The 17,158-nt window shown below is 43.5% G+C and overlaps 1 protein-coding gene across 8 annotated transcripts in view; it reads left to right on the top strand.

The window, feature by feature from the left end:
• Nucleotides 1-15,896, top strand: part of PALB2 (partner and localizer of BRCA2) — a 37,059-nt gene extending 21,163 nt beyond the window's left edge. For 3 of the 8 annotated variants that reach the window (XM_054453680.2, XM_063654072.1, XM_054453681.2), the window contains 3 exons: nucleotides 5,464-5,551; nucleotides 11,536-11,684; nucleotides 15,388-15,896. In XM_054453680.2, coding sequence (XP_054309655.2) covers nucleotides 5,464-5,551; nucleotides 11,536-11,684; nucleotides 15,388-15,598 — 448 coding nt within the window. In that variant the 3' untranslated portion in view covers nucleotides 15,599-15,896. Of the gene's footprint in view, nucleotides 1-5,463; nucleotides 5,552-11,535; nucleotides 11,685-13,101; nucleotides 13,350-15,387 lie in introns of those variants that run through there. The other 5 variants (XM_063654077.1, XM_063654076.1, XM_063654075.1 and 2 more) reach the window with 4 other exon arrangements.
• Nucleotides 15,897-17,158: the final 1,262 nt, after the last annotated feature.

Below are 17,158 nucleotides of genomic sequence, written 5' to 3'. Positions count from 1 at the left end.
CAGAGCAAGATTCTGTCTCAAAAAAAAATAATAATTTTTTTAAAGTCAATAGAATTGTATTTAAAAAGTACTTACCATATTGTCTGGCACATAGGAGGTATTCAGTAAATGTTAAAATTCCTTTTTTAAAAATATTTTTAAGAAGAAAAAACATCAGTGTTTGTCAGAGGAAGCTAACAGAATACAAAGTTTTTGCAGCATATTAATATCACTGTAACTAGGATACAGTCCAAAGTTACTCAGTATACAAAAAAAAGTATGGCGTCTCTACTAAAGATACCCCATCTCTACTAAAGATACCTCGTCTCTACTAAAGATACAAAAATTAGCCAGGCCTGGTGGTGCGAGGCTAAGGCAGGAGAATCGCTGGAACCTAGGAGGCAGAGGTTGCAGTGAGCCGAGATCGCGCCATTGCACTCTAGCCTGAGTGACAGAGTGAGACTCTGTCTCAAAAAAAGAAAAGAAAAAAGTGTGATCACAGGAACCAAATTAACAGATTTGTGATAGGGAAACACCATCACAGGAGTCCCCAGCCATCTCTTTTCTGACTACAGGGAGAACCATACCCAGCCACAGGCACTTACTTGCAAGTTTAATTTGTATTAGGAGAATAGATGGATTTTTTTTTCTTTTCTCAGAAGTCTTGTCTATTAACTGTTTCCTTAGGGCCAGAGTGGGTCTTGGTAAGAGGAAGTTATGATATTAGTGTGACCACTACCCTAGCTCTTCTGTACCATCCAACCCTAACCTTTTTTTGTTTTATTTTTTTAAACACTATGGTGACTTACAACCCTAACCTTCTAGGAATAAACTAGAAAAGCATGGCCCTTGAGAGAAACGTTGTGCCCTTCCCACCAGAAAGCCTCTGAAATTTGACTATGTTCTGATCTGCTAGAAGACCCTGTTTTCATATGTCCTGATGTCTAGAGTAGCGCTTGGCCATTTGGAGCACTTTCACCAGGGTTTCTGCTGAGAGGTGTTATTTGAGGACGGTGCTCTTCCAGAAGTTGTCTTTTCTGTTCTTTGTGCTATTTCCATAGTCCACACCTTCATTATATCTGTCTCCTGAACTGTTAAAATAATCTAGTAGTTCGTCTCCTTGCCATTAATCAGTATTCAAACTTCATATTTTTTTTTAAATTTTTTTTAGAGACTATGTCTTACTCTGTCACCCAAACTAGAGTGCAGTGGCGTGACCAAAGCTCACTGCAACCTCGAATGCCTGGGCTCAAACGCAGGTCATTTTTTATTCGACTACTTCGTAAATACTCTTTCTTCCAACCCTACCCTCATCCCTCAACAGAAAACCTTTATAGGGACCCATGTTTGCTTTCCTTCAGCTTTTATTTCCCCAGTGCTGTAGTACAAAAATGTCCTCTCCAGCTCTCCCGTCCTCCTTTCCTCCCTTTTTCCTTCCCATCTCTCAGTTGTACCCTTTTTCTATAAGTAGTCCTTTGGCATTTCGTATATAAGAGGTCACAAAGGAATTTGAGGTTGGGGAGGGATTTCTTTCTGAAACAAAGTCTCACTCAGTACCCAGGCTGGAGTGCATCGGCATGACTCACTGCATTTTGAGGTAGCTCACTGCAACCTCAAACTTCTGGGCTCAAGGAATCCTGCCACCTCATCCTCCTGCGTAGCTGGGACTACAGGCACACACCATCATGCCCTGCTAATTTTTAAATTTTTTATAGAGATGAGAACTTGGTATGTTACTCAGGCTGGTCTTGAACTCCTGGGTGCAAGCAATCCTCCCACTTCAGCCTCCCAAAGTGCTGAGACCACAGATGTACACCACCATGCCTGGCTAATTTTTCTTTTTCATTTTCTTTGTAGAGGCAGGGTCTTGCTATTTTTCCCAGGCAGGTCTTGAACTTTTGGACTTAAGCAACCCTCCCACCTCGGTCTTCTAAAGTGCTGGGAAGTTGGGGAGGGATTTCTATACTTGGCTTCTAAGTTCCCCTTAGGGGATATTTTCAGCCCCACAGTTACCTTGAGTTCTGTTGTACTATTCCAGTCTTCATTGATGTTTCCTTCTCCGAATTCATACTGCCTTGGTTGTTTTTTTGTTTTTGTTTTTTTTTGAGAGAGGGTCTCAGTCTGTTACCCATGCTGGAGTACAGTGGCATGATTATGGCTCACTGAAGTCTCAACTCTCAGGCTCAAGCAGTCCTCCCACCTCAGCCTCCTAAGTAGCAGGACCACAGACGCATGCCACCAGGCCTGACTAATTTAAAAAAAAAAAAAAAATTTTTTTTTAAATTTTTTTTTGTAGAGACAGGGTCTCCCCATGTTGCCTAGACTGGTCGTGAACTCCTTAATGCAAGTGATCCTCCCGCCTCAGCCTTCCAAAGTGCTGGGATTGTAGACATAAGCTGCCGCGCCTGGCCTGCCTTGATTTTTAATTTAGTATTTTCTGCCTTGTGTTGTTTATCCTCTCTCGTTTTTGAAGACAGGTACCATGTCTCATATCTATTCTTGGTGCCTGCCTTAGCTCCATGTTTAGGGTAGTTACTCAAAGGTGTATTAATCATATTGTCTGTCAAAAGCTATTACTTACCTTTTGGGCTCTGTATAATTTTATACTTACATGTAGTATTTGTTCTTATTTAACTCCTGATTTGTTAGATGTCTCAAGTGATTCATGTTATACTCAAGCGTCAAGTGGCTTTTTTTGGAAACTGTGCTGAAGGTCTAAATATTTCTTAAGCTTGGCCAGGCGCGGTGGCTCACGCCTGTAATCCCAGCACTTTGGGAGGCCAAGGTGGGCAGATCACGAGGTCAGGAGATGGTGACCATCCTGGCTAACACGGTGAAACCCCCTCTCTACTAAAAATACAAAAAATTCGCCGGGTATGGTGGCGGGTGCCTGTAGTCCCAGCTACTCGGGAGGCTGAGGCAGGAGAATGGCATGAACCTGGGAGGCGGAGCTTGCAGTGAGCGGAGATCGCGCCACTGCACTCCAGCCTGAGTGACAGTGAGACTCCGTCTCAAAAAAAAAAAAAAATTCTTAAGCTTAATGTTTACAATGAAGTCATACCAAAGAAACATGTTAAAACATTGTTAAACACTGAGGGGCCAGTGTATAAGGAAGTCTTGCTGTCCATATTCACTGAGACATTTCATTTAATATCTTTCAAACATTCAGTAGGTATCTGGGTCTCTACTTATGTCCCATTCTCTGTGAGAGATGCAGAGATGAATCAGATATGAATCCTGGTCCCAGGGCCCCTATAATCTAGTAGGTAAATAAGATGCCTTTACAATCAAAGCCTACAATTTCAATACAATCCTTTTTACAATTCATGTAAGGTCAAAGTGATAGAGATTTGGACAAAGTGATTTGGGATTTGAGGAAAGAACAATTACTAAATACAGACCATGTATGAAACTCTGTAGGACACCCATCTGGTGTCCCTGATAGGAGGAAAACCTTTCATATGTACATAAAAATTTAATTTTCCTTCTTCAGTTTTTTATACACAGTACCTGGCCCATAGAATTCTGTATTTGTTGAGTGAATACATGATATAGTATTGCCAGTAGTATATTGCATACCAAATGAGGTATATGGACAGAATTAAAGGAGAGGAGATGACTGTGGACCGCTGTAGTCTCAAGTGAGTTCATGCAGCTTGGAGGGGGTGGGATATAACTAGGCCCTAAGAAATGGATGGGAATCCCTCAGTAACAGGGATGGGAACTCTTCTGTAATGGGCGGCAGGGAGTTGGGGGAGCAGGGGTCATTGGAAAGCATAGCTTGAGCAAAGTCTAGAGTCAAGGAAATGCATATGTTCTTCAGGCAGAAAGATTTCAGGAAATGGAGCAATGAGTGATAATGTAATATTGCACTGCTGGATTCATGAGAGTTATAAATACAATTAAAATGAACTTGGGGGCCAGGCGTCGTGGCTCACGCCTGTAATTCCAGCACTTTGGGAGGCCAAGGCGGGTGGATCACCTGAGGTCAGAAGTTCGAGACCAGCCTGGCCGACATGGTGTACCCCGTCTCTACTAAAAATACAAAAATTAGTTGGGCATGGTGGCGCCTGCCTGTAATCCCTGCTACTCAGGAGGCTGAGGCAGGAGAATTGCTTGAACCCGGGAGGCAGAGTTTGCAGTGAGCCAAGGTTGTGCCATTGCACTCCAGCCTAGGCAACAAGAACAAAACTCCATCTCAAAAAAAAAAAAAAAAAGAACTTGGACTTTATGTTGTGGCTAATGGGAGCCAACTGAAAGTTTTTCATCAACAGAGTAACATGAACCAGGTGCAGTCTCTCACACCTGTAATCCCACCACTTTGGGAGGCTGAGGTGGGAGGATTGCTTGAGCCCAGGAGTTCGATACCAGCCTGGGCAACATAGTGAAACCCTGTCTCTACAAAAAATTAAAAAATTATTCAGGCATGGTGGCATGCAGCTGCAGTCCCAACTACTTGGGGCAGTGAGGTGGGAGGATTGCTTGAGCCCCAGAGGTTGAGGCTACGGTGAGTCATGATCACGCCACCACACTCCAGCCTGGGCAATGGAGCAAGGCCCTACGCTCCAAAAACAAAAAAATAAGAGTATCATGACAAAGCAGTTGTCAATGTCACAAATCCTCAATAAAGCTGGGAAGCAGGTCAGGTGCAGTGGCTCATGCCTGTAATCCTAGCACTTTGGGAGGCCGTGGCAGGTGGATCACCTACGGTCAGGAGTTAAAGACCAGCCTGGCCAACCTGGTGAAACCGTGCCTCTACTAAAAATACAGAAATTAGCCAGGTATGGTGGTGGGTGCCTGTAATCCCAGCTACTTGGAAGGCTGAGGTGGAAGAATTGCTGGAACCTGGGAGGTGGAGATTGCAGTGAGCCAAGATGGTGCCACTGCACTCAGCCTGGGTGACAGAGCGAGACTCCATCTCAAAAAAAAAGCTGGGGAGTGATTCCAACCAACTTTATCTTTTTTCTTCTTTATATTCACCCCTCTCTTCCTACCCCACCTCAATCCTTCCTTCTATCCATTATTTTGGTCTAGCTGTAGTATAAATACATGTAATAGAGATATAATTGTAACTCTCTTTTAGGTGTAGTCTCTTACCCTACCAAATTTGGTTTCCTGGCCATTGTCTTCCATGGAAAATTTAGACATAACAAGAAGTGTCACAAAACCACGATACTGCTATACCATGTGCCTGATTTCAATACCAGGTTGAATGAGATGATGGAACCTTCCTCATGGAATTTGGAGAGATTTATCCCTAGGGGCATAGTAGATTTAATCTAAGGCTGAACTATCAAATTAAACTATTGGCAAAATTAACCCACAGTTCTACTTTTACCTAAATCTATGACTAAAGAAAACTAAGGAGCTCTTAGATTTTTCTCTGGTCACCTCCTAAGACATGCTATGATGAAAAAGAAAATATTTTCTGAAAACTGGTTTGTTGGAAGAATGTGATCAGCTCATTTATTTTTGTTATCTAAGGAATTTAAAAACTGGCCAACTCCTGAAAAAGATGCACATTGATGATTCTTACCAAGCTTCAGTCTGTCACAAAGCCTATTCTGAAATGGTAAGTAATGACTGGCTGGGACCACTTAGTGTGTTATTGTTGGTCTCATTAAGTGAGAGCAGTAAGTCATAAGCAGTAATGAACAAACCTTCCCTGTGGCGTCTTTTTTCAAAATTGGATAGCAATGTTTGTCCTTTCTTGAAATTTAGGATGAAAATAAGTGTTGGTACAGTGATTGCTTGGTAAATTTTCTAGCTGTAGGACCTGAGGGCAAATATTTATTTCTAGCTGTGGATTTGAACTGAGAACTATTATGCCTGTTACCAGACTTGACTCCCAACCACATTGCCGTGTTTAAGTAGCCTTAGGAAGGATGATTAAATGATCCCAGAAATACTTTTTTTTTTTTTTTTGAGACGGAGTTTTGCTCTTGTTGCCCAGGCTGGAGTGCAATGGCACGATCTCAGCTCACTGCAACCTCTGCCTTCCAGGTTCAATTAATTGTCCTGCCTCAGCCTTCCAAGTAGCTGGGATTACAGGTGCCCGCCACCACGCCCGGCTAATTTTTGTATTTTTAGTAGAGATGGGGTTTCACCATGTTGGCCAGGCTTGTCTCGAACTCCTGACCTCAGGTGATCCACCCACCTCAGCCTCCCAAGGTGCTGGGATTACAGATGTGAGCCACAGTGCCCGGCTAATGTGCTTTACTCTTAGGCTTTAGTCTTCTCACACAGAAACAAATACAGTTACTCAGCTCTTGCACTAATAGTCTTGGCTAGTGGGTACAAACATACAGTTAGAAATAAGAAATAAGCTCCAATATTCAGTAGCAGAGTAGAATGACTGTAGTTAGCAACAGTGTGCTATATATCTCAAAGTAGCTAGAAGAGAGGACTTGAAATGTTCCCAATACATAGAAATGATAGATGCTCGAGGTGATGGGTACCCCCAAATACCCCACCTTGATCATTATATACTCTGTGCACATAACAAATACATGTACCCCACAAATATATAAAATATTTTGTATTAATAAAAAAAAAAAAAAAAAAAAAAACGCTTTGGGAGGCCAAGGTGGGTGGAACACCTGAGGTAAGGAGTTTGAGACCAGCCTGACCAATATGGTGAAAGCCCACCTCTACTAAAAATACAAAAATTAGCTGGGCGTGGTGGCACACGCCTGTAATCGCAGCTACTTGGGACACTGAGGAAAGAGAATCGCTTGAACCCGGGAGACGGAGGTTGCAGTGAGCCGAGATTGCACCATTGCACTCCAGCCTGGGCAACACAGCGAGACTCCGTCTCAAAAAAAAAAAAAGAAAAAAAAAAAGTTTTAGCCTGGGCAACATGGCAAAACCCCATCACTATAAAAAAGACAAAAATTAGCCAGGCATGGTGGCGTGCAGCTGTAATCCCAGCTATTCAGGAGGCTGAGTTCAGGGGATACCTGGAGCCCAGGAGGTCGAGGCTGTGGTGAGCCATGATCACACCGCTGTACTCCAGCCTGGGCAACAGTGAGAACCTGTCTCAAAAAAAAAAAAAAAAAAAAAAAGTCTTGGCCTGGCATGGTGTCTCACACCTATAATCCCAGCACTTTGGGAGGCCAATGTGGGTGTATCATGTGAGGTCAGGAGTTCGAGACCAGCCTGGCCAACATGGTTAAAACCCTGTCTCTACTAAAACTACAAAAATTAGCCAGATGTCATGTCGGGCACCTGTAATCCCAGCTACTCAGGAGGCTGAGGCAGGGAGAATTGCTTGAACCCAGGAGGCAGAGGTTGCAGTGAGCTGAGATCGTGCCATTGCACTCCAGCCTGGGTGACAGAGCGAGACTCCGTCTCAAAAAAAAAAAAAAAAAAAAAAAGCCTTGGCTCACGATCTAGTTACAGTGGGAAAGTAGTTGTCTAGGAGTAATGAATAACTACTTGAGTATTCACTGTTGAAGGCATGAGCAGAGACAATGGCAGCAGGCTCAGCATTTGTGTAGAGACTGACTTGCCTGGTGATTACAGTGAGAGGATCAGCATCCAGAGGCTCTGAACACAAAGACTGCATCTTTCCCTAGCCTAGTAGGACCTGTGGAATTGAACTTAAAAGTTGTGTGATCTTATATAATCCAACACATAATCTTGAGCCTAACCTTTGTCCTCCTTTAAATAAGACAGTTGCGGCCAGGTGTGGTGGCACATGCCTGTAATACCAGCTTCTCAGGAGGCTGAAGTGAGAGGATCACTGGAGCCCAGGTGTTCCAGGCTGCAGTGGGCCATGATGGCACCACTGTACTCCAGCCTGGGTGATAGAGTGAGACCCTGTCCCAAAAATAACTAATAGTCCAGGTGCAGTGGCTCACACCTGTAATCTCAACACTTTGGGAGGCCAAGGTGGGTGGATCACCTGAGGTCGGGAATTCAAGACCAGCCTGGCCAACATGGTGAAACCCTGTCTCTACTAAAAATACAAAATTTACATGGGTGTGGTGTGTGCGCCTGTAGTCCCAGCTACTCGGGAAGCTAAGGCAGGAGAATTGCTTGAACCCAGGAGGCAGAGGTTGCAGTGAGCTGAGACTGCGCCACTGCACTCCAGCCTGGGCGACAAGAGCAAAACTCCATCTCAAAAAAAAAATAATAATAATAATAACTAGGCTGGGCATGGTGGCTCACGCCTGTAATCCCAGCACTTTGGGAGGCTGAGGCAGGTGGATCACCTGAGGTCAGGAGTTCAAGACCCAGCCTGACCAACATGATGAAACCCTGTCTCTACTAAAAAATATAAAAATTAGCCGGGCATGGTGGCAGGTGCCTATAATCCCAGCTACTTAGGAGGCTGAGGCAGGAGAATCGCTTCAACCTGGAGGCAGAGGTTGCAGTGAGCCAAGATCGTGCCATTGCACTCTAGCCTGCGTGACAGAGGAAGACTCTGTCTCAAAAAAAACAACAACAACAACTAATAGATAGATAGATAGATAGATAGATAGATAGATAGATAGATAGATAGACTGACAGTTGAATTCATCTCTAGAATTTACTTTTTTTTTGAGACAAGAGTCTTGCTCTTTCACCCAGGCTGGAGTGCAGTGGTGTGATCTCGGCTCACTGCAGCCTCCACCTCCCAGGTTCAAGCAATTCTGTGCCTCAACCTCCCAAGTAGCTGGGATTACAGGTGCCTGCCGCCATGCCTGGCTAATTTTTTTGTATTTTTAGTAGAGACGGGGTTTCACCAAGTTGGCCAGGCTGGTCTTGAGCTCCTGACTTCGTGATCCACCCGCCTCACCCTCCCAAAATGCTGGGATTACAGGCGTAAGCCACCGTGCCCGGCCTAGAATTTACTTACTAAGCATTTAAATAATGTTACACCTTTTATATTACAACATTAATACCCACTTGATATTAAAACATTCCACACAGACATGTGTAAGATAGTAAGTAAAAGTCCCCGATAAAGCCAATCTTCAGAAATAATATTTTATGCCTGGCGTGGTGGCTCACACCTGTAATCCCAGAACTTTGGGAGGCCAAGGTGGGCAGATCACGAGGTCAGGAGATTGAGACCATCCTGGCCAACATGGTGAAACTCCGTCTCTACTAAAAATACAAAAATTAGCTGGGCATGGTGGTGCGCACCCATAGTCCCAGTTACTTGGGAGGCTGAGGCAGGAGGATTGCTTGAACCCGGGAGGCAGAGGTTGCAGTGAGACGACATCCTGCCACTGCACTCCAGCCTGGCGAAAAAGCAAGTCTCTGTCTCAAAAAAAAATAATAATAAATAACATTGGATTATTTATTTAACTGTTTAGTGCAGGGATTGATAAACTTTTTCCATATACGACCAGATGGCAAATACTTTCAGCTGTGCTGGCCTTACAATCTCTGTTTTAAATACTCAACTCTGCCATTGTGGCCCCAAATCAGCCATAGACTGTATGCAAATGGATGGATGTAGCTGTGTTCTAATAAAACTTTATGGAGACTGAAACTTGAACTTCATATATTAATTTTGGCATGTCACAAAATGTTATTTTTCTGTTGTTTTTCAGCCATTTCAAAATCTGAAAAACATTCTTAGTTTATTGGCCATGGAAAAATAAGCATTGGGGCCAGGCATGGTGGCTCACAGCTGTAATTCCAGTGCTTTGGGAGGCCAAGGAGGGAGGATTGCTTGAGGCCAGGAATACGAGGCTGCAGTGAGCTGATTATGCCACTGCACTCCAGCCTGGGTGACAGTGAGACCCTGTCCCCCCAAAAAAAGTGTTGGGCGGCCGGGCGCAGTGGCTCACGCCTGTAATCCCAGCACTTTGGGAGGCCGAGGCAGGCAGATCATGAGGTCAGGAGATCGAGACCATCCTGGCTAACACAGTGAAACCCCGTCTCTACTAAAAGTACAAAAAATTAGCCGGGCGTGGTGGCGGGCACCTGTAGTCCCAGCTACTCGGGAGGCTGAGGCAGGAGAAAGGCGTGAACCCAGGAGGCAGAGCTTGCAGTGAGCATAGATTGCGCCACTGCACGCCAGCCTGGGCGGCAGTGCAAGACTCCGTCTCAAAAAAAAAAAAAAGTGTTGGGCTAGATTTACCTGGTGGGCCATAGTTTGTCAGCCTCTTCGTAACTGTATAGCATTTAACATTTTTAAATCCTCAGTTTTTTTCGCTTTTAGAGATAGGGTCTCACTCTGTCATTCAGGCTGTAGATCAGTGGCACCATCATAGCTCACTGTAGCCTTGAGTTATTGGGCTCAAGCGATCCTCCCCAGCCTGCCAAGTTGATGGGATTACATGGCATGAGCCACAGCACCCAGCTAACTTTTAATTTAATTTTTTTAGACAATGAGGTCTTCAGCTGTGTTTCCCAGGCTTGTCTCAAGCTATCCTACTGCCTCAGCCTCCTGAGTTACCTCAGTTGTTTTCTAAATATAAAAATATTTTATTTTCATTAATAAATTCAATCATTTGACCTGACGCCGTGGTTCACGCCTATAATCCCGGCCCTTTGGGAGGCTGGGGGTGGTTGGATCACAAGGTCAGGAGATCGAGACCATCCTGGCCAATGTGGTGAAACCCTGTCTCTACTAAAAATACAAAAATTAGCCAGGCATGGTGGCGAATACCTGTAATCCCAGCTACTCAGGAGGCTGAGGCAGGAGAATCACTTGAACCTGGGAGGTGGAGGTTGCAGTGAGCTGAGATCACGCCATTGCACTCCAGCCTGGGCAACAAGAACGAAACTCCGTCTCAAAAAAAAAAAATCTGTATATATGTGTGTGTGTGTATATATATATATACATACAGTAATATTATTATTAGAGCCTGTAATTTTAAAGCCAGGAGAGAACTTTAACACATTTTCCTACAGAAACAGCCATAGGTGATGGTATCTTTTTTTGGTCACCCTTATTAATAGACAGTAGTAGTGTCAGGGTTTTAAATAGGCTATTGTGGGCTGGTCTGAGAAACCAGCCACCACATACAAGATTGTTTTTATGGGAAAACATCTTCTGAATGTTCAAAAACCAATTTACAAATGAATATTTCTAATTTGAGCACTCCCTGCACATGTATGTCCTCATTCTCTCTTTGCCAATATTTCCCTAAATGAATGGCGTGAAATGTAGTACTATCTAAGGGGAAGGAAATGGATGAATCAGATTCTTGCCTGGCAAGACTGGCTAAAACAAACACTGGGAACCGGAAGCAGGAGAAGCTAAAGCTAGAAGTTGGCTGAGCGCGGTGGCTGACGTCTGTAATCCCAACACTTTGGGAGGCTGAGGTGGGAGGATCCCTTGAGGCCAGGTGTTCAACAACAGCCTGGGTAACACAGCAAGGCCTTGTCTCTAAAAAAAAAAAAAGAAGAAGAAGCCAGAAGTCTAGTCCAGTAATAATCTCAACAGTTCCTAGATGGCAGGGAAAAAAAATCAAGCCAGTGGTTAAATCCTGGATACTTCAGAGCCTATCGATCATTGCTTTAATTGTTTGGTTTTTGTCTCTGCCAGATCTTTATTTTTCCTGACATACTCTTGACAGTCTATTTGGGATATTTATTTTTCTCTTAAATTAGGGGCTTCTCTTTATTGTCCTGAGTCATCCCTGTGCCAAAGAGAGTGAGTCGTTGCGAAGCCCTGTGTTTCAGCTGATTGTGATTAACCCTAAGACGACTCTCAGCGTGGGTGTGATGCTGTACTGTCTTCCTCCAGGGCAGGCTGGCAGGCAAGTGTGCATAACTGCTACTCCATGGGTGGGACATTCTGAAAGGCACTGTGCAAACACAAAAACTAGATATTTTTGTGTCACTTAGAAGAATGGAAAACATGAAATACTATATATCATGATAGGAATATTCAGAAGTAGGATGACGATTAGTGGACTTGAGTCAAACCCCAGATTCCCTGCATCCTGATCTGTACTAGTATGGGGTTATATAGGTTTTTAATAGTGTTTATTCAAGCCCTGTTTTTTCCCCTAAGGTAAATATTTTGGCAGGGCATAGTGGATCATGCCTGTAATCCCAGCACTTTGGGAGGCCAAGGTGGGAGAAGAGCTTGAGTCCAGGAGTTTGAGACCAACTTGGACAACAGAGCAAGACCCAGTCTCTACCAAAAAAAAAAAATTATATATATATATATTTATATTTATTTTTATATATATATTTATATTTATTTATATATTTATATATATTTATATATTTATATATATTTATATATTTATATATTTATATTTATTTATATATTTATATATTTACATATATTTATATATATATTTTTTATATATTTATATATTTATATATTTATATATTTATATATTAGCCAAACATGCTGGCATGCACCTGTACTTCCAGCCACTCGGGGGGCTGAGGTGGGATGATGGCTTGAACCTGAGAGGTAGAGGTTGCAGTGAGCTGAAATCATACCACTTCACTCAAGCCTGGCAACAGAGCAAGACCCTGTCTCAAAAAAAAAAAAAAAAAAAATTCATATAAAGAGTAATGAACGTTCTGTATTTAAAAAACATAATTTATGTTCTTTCCCTAAACCTAAATTAAGGAAAATTTAAGGTACTTTAGGAAGACATCTTTACTTTGAAATCTGACTGAGTTTGACTGAGCCTCTATCATGCAGGCTGTTTATATTTATCTACAGATAAGTATTTATCTGGCCAGGCAGTGGCTCACGCCTATAATCCCAGCACTTTGGGAGGCTGAGGCAGGTGGATCATGAGGTCAGGAGTTCACCAGCCTGGCCAAGATGGTGAAACCCCATCTCTACTAAAAATACAAAAATTAGCTGGGCACGGTACATGCCACCACACTTGGCTAATTTTTTTTTTTTTTTAAGAACCTAAGAACCTCAGAACTATCATCTGCAGTATGTGCTTTCATATAAAACTTGCTTTCTTGGATTTGAAGAGAGAACCGTAGTCGTTGGCCCTAGAGATTAAAGATAAAGATAACTGCTTGGTCAAGCATTTCCTTTGTCAGTTTTCAAACTCATCTGTTCAGGAATCCTTGAAAGCCTATTTGGTATCAATCCTGTAGGAAGCATATCTTAGTCCTATTAGGCTGCTACAACAAAATACCACAGACTGGGTAGCCTTTAAACAACAAAGTTTATTTCTTACCATTCTGTAGGCTGGGAAGTCCAAGATCAAGGTGCTGGCGGATTCAGTGTCTGGTGAGAGCCCGTTTCCTGGCTCATAGATGTGTCCTCACATGGTAGAAGGCAGCTTTCTGGGGCCTCTTGCAAAACCACCAATCACTTCTCAAAAGCCCCACCTCCTAATACCATCACATTGGTGATTAGGTTTCAACAGATTAATCTTGGGAAGACACAAGCATTCAGACCATAGCAAAACACTGCTATTTCTGGCCGGGTGTGGTGGCTCACGCCTGTAATCCCAGCACTTTGGGAGGCCGAGGCAGGCAGATCATTTGAGGTCAAGAGTTCGAGACCAGCCTGGCCAACATGGTGAAACCCTGTCTCCACTAAAAATACAAAAATGAGCTGGGTGCGGTGGTGTGCGCCAGTAATCCCAGCTACTGGGGAGGCTGAGACAGGAGAGTCACTTGAAACTGGGAGGTGGAGGTTGCAGTGAGCTGAGATCTCGCCATTGCACTTCAGCCTGGGCGACAGAGCAAGGCTCTGTCTCAAAAAAAATAAAAAAACACTATTTCTAATTTTATGGAAATTAGAAGGGAAAACTAGTGACTGTTGTTCAGTGCACAAAATACAATACATGAAGCTTGCACTGTTTGAGAGCACAAGAGTGGAGAGGCTGGCACCTTAATTGGTAATAGGGGGTTGGGGAGAGACTGTCAAAGAAAACCTTAGGGAGTTTCCAAAGATAAGTTACGAGTTAGGTACGCAAAGTTGGGTGGGAACCAGGGATAAAAAGTATCATGCAGTTCATTCATATAATATTCTTTTGAGAGCTGGCCGTGCCCCAGGCACCAGTGATACAGCAGTGAGTAATAATAATAGCTAATTTTTTTTTTTTTTTGAGACGGAGTTTCGCTCTGTTGCCCAGGGTGGAGTGCAGTGGCATGATCTCAGCTCACTGCAACCTCTGCCTCCCAGGTTCAAGCGATCCTCTTGCCTCAGCACCCCCCAGTAGCTGGGATTACAGGCATGTGCCACCATGCCCAGCTAATTTTTGTATTTTTAGTAGAGACGGGGTTTCGCCATGTTGGCCAGGCTGGTCGTGAACTCCTTACCTCAGGTGATTTACCTGCCTCAGCCTCCCAAAGTTTTGGGATTACTGACGTGAGTCACCAGGCCCGGCCACAATAACAGCTAATTTTTTTTTTTTGGGGGGGGGGTGGAGGGGACAGGGTCTCACTTTATCGCCTAGGTTGGAGTGCAGTGGCGCGATCTTGGCTCACTGCAACCTCCACCTCCCACGTTCAAGCAATTCTTGTGCTTCAGCCTCCCGAGTAGCTGGGATTACAGGCGCATGCCACCACGCCTGGCTAATTTTATATTTTTAGTAGAAACCAGGTTTCTCCATGTTGGCCAGGCTGGTCTCAAACTCCCAACCTCAGGTGATCCACTCACCTCGGCCTCCTAAAGTGCTGGGATTACAGGCATGAGCCACCACGCCCGGCTAATAATAGCTAATTTTTATTGAGCACCTCCTGTATGCCAGGCACTGCGCTAAGCCTTTTATAGGAACTGTTTCATTTAACCTCACCACAGTCCTGTCAAGTATGTGCTCTTAAAATCATCCCTATTGTACTGATAAAGTTAAATAATTTGCCCAGGGTTGCACAGCTCTTACTTTGTAGAGTTAGAATTTAAACCCAGGTAGCTGACTGCAGAGCCCTTGTCTAAATAAAAAAGGCAACCAGGTAGGTTTCTGCTTCATAGATGGCATCTTTTATGGGGAAATACCCACTGAATATGGAAACAGGATAATCTCAAATAGTGAAAAGTGCAATGAAGATAAAAACATATATGTCATAAAGATGGAACAGACTCCATATGTGTGTGCACACTGCCTCAGATAGAGGATTAGGGGTGACCTTTCTATGGACGTAACAGGCCTGAATGATGACAAGAACTCAGCCATGCTAAGAGCTGGGGCGAGAGCCTGCCAGGGAGAAAGAATGGCAAGAGCAGTGACACTGAGTTGGGACTGAGCTTGGCCGGAGTGATGGAGAGTGGAAGGAAGGCCACCATGCGCCAGCCTTCAATTGCTACAAGATGCGTCAGAGAGATTGGCAGGAACTGGACATGTGATTCTGTCCAAAACTGCAACACAATAGCCAACAGACCTCCAAGACTGCAAATGTAGACATTCATAGTTACAGGCATTTTTGTTCCTGTTGCTGGTTTTGAGAACATGGTTTTGACCTTTTTTTTTTTTAATTGTTTTCTGGATACGTAATCAGAATTATATCTTCTTTGTATGCTATCAGGTTCCTGGAAGGTGATGTGAAAGATCACTGTGCAGCAGCAATCTTGACTTCTGGAACAATTGCCATTTGGGACTTACTTCTTGGTCAGTGTACTGCCCTCCTCCCACCTATCTCTGACCAACATTGGTCTTTTGTGAAATGGTCAGGTACAGACTCTCATTTGCTGGCTGGACAAAAAGATGGAAATATATTTGTATACCACTATTCATAAGTTAGGGTAAATTGAAAACACAATTTTCTGGATATATTGGGCCTCTTAGTATTTTTTGGAGTTTTAAATATAAAGGAGAATATCTGAATGACATTTAAAATAATTACTTGTATATGTCCAGAAAGACTGATTTTTTTATTCTGATGATGGTGGCACCACTGATCTTGGATGTACATTTATGTTTACTTTGAGAAAAAGGGTTTTAGGTTGATTTTTGTAATTTCCCACATTTGTACATGTGCTTTTAAAGGTGTACATAAAGCTTCAAATGGCAATAAATATTTATTTTTATACATTCTGCTTGGCATATAATTGTTTCCCATTCTTTCAAGATCATTTGCAGAAGCAAGAACTAATTATTATACAACTAGGATATTTAATCAATAGTGTTTGCCTAGTAAGTGTAAATTTCAGTTCAGTTAACTTACTACACTAATACACAATATACTTTTTGTGCTATTTGTAATACTTTATTTTTACATACATACTAAAATAATATGAAACCTACTAAAATATCCTAATTTAGGGATTCTCTTACTCTTTTTCATTCTCATGCATCCTTCATGCCAGTGCTGCATTATCACTAGAGTCACCTTTTTTTGAGATGGAGCCTCACTCTGTCACCCAGGCTGGAGTGCAGTGGCATGATCTCGGCTCACTGCAACCTCTGCCTCCCAGGTTAAGTGATTCCCCTGCCTCAGCCTCTCAAGTAGCTGGGATTACAGGCACCCACCACCACACCTGGCTAATTTTTGTATTTTAATAGAGACGGGGGTCTCACCATGTTGGTCAGGCAGGCCTTGAACTCCTGACCTCAAGTGATCCACCTGCCTCGGCTTCCCAAAGTGCTGGGATTACAGGCATGAACCACTGCCGCTCTTTTTTCTTGTTTTTTTTTTTTTTTTTTTTTTTTTTTTTTTAAGAACGGAGTCTCCCTCTATCACCCAGGCTGGAGTGCAGTGGGGTGATCTTGGCTCACTGCAACTTCCGCCTCCCAGGTTCAAGCGATTCTCATGCCTCAGCCTCCTGAGTAGCTGGGATTAATAGGCGTGCTCCACTATACTCGGCTAATTTTTATAATTTTTGTAGAGACAGGGTTTCACCGTGTTGGCCAGGCTGGTCTGGAACTCCTGACCTCAGGTGATCTGCCTACGTCGGCCTCCCAAAGTACTGGGATTACAGGCATGAGCTACCGTGCCTGGCCAAAGAAGCTTATATTTTTTAAAGACACATTTTTGGGCTGGGCGTGGTGGATCACACCTGTAATCCCAGCACTTTGGGAGGCCAAGGTGGGCAGATCACTAGGTAAGGAAATCGAGACCATCCTGGCTAACACAGTGAAACCCCGTCTCTACTAAAAATACACAAAATTAGCCGGGCATGGTGGCACATGCCTGTAGTCCCAGCTACTCAGGAGGCTGAGGCAGGAGAATCGCTTGAAACCGAGAGGTGGAGGTTGCAGTGAGCTGAGATGGCACCACTGCACTCCAGCCTGGACAGAGCAAGACTCTGTCTCAAAAAAAAAGACACATTTTTGGCCAGGTGCAGTGCTGTAATCCC

The sequence above is a fragment of the Pongo pygmaeus genome, chromosome 18 (assembly GCF_028885625.2).
Source record: "Pongo pygmaeus isolate AG05252 chromosome 18, NHGRI_mPonPyg2-v2.0_pri, whole genome shotgun sequence".
In the NCBI taxonomy this organism is placed as follows: domain Eukaryota; kingdom Metazoa; phylum Chordata; class Mammalia; order Primates; family Hominidae; genus Pongo; species Pongo pygmaeus.
Note: the sequence above shows the minus strand (reverse complement) of the source record. Positions and strands in the feature narration are given on the sequence as shown.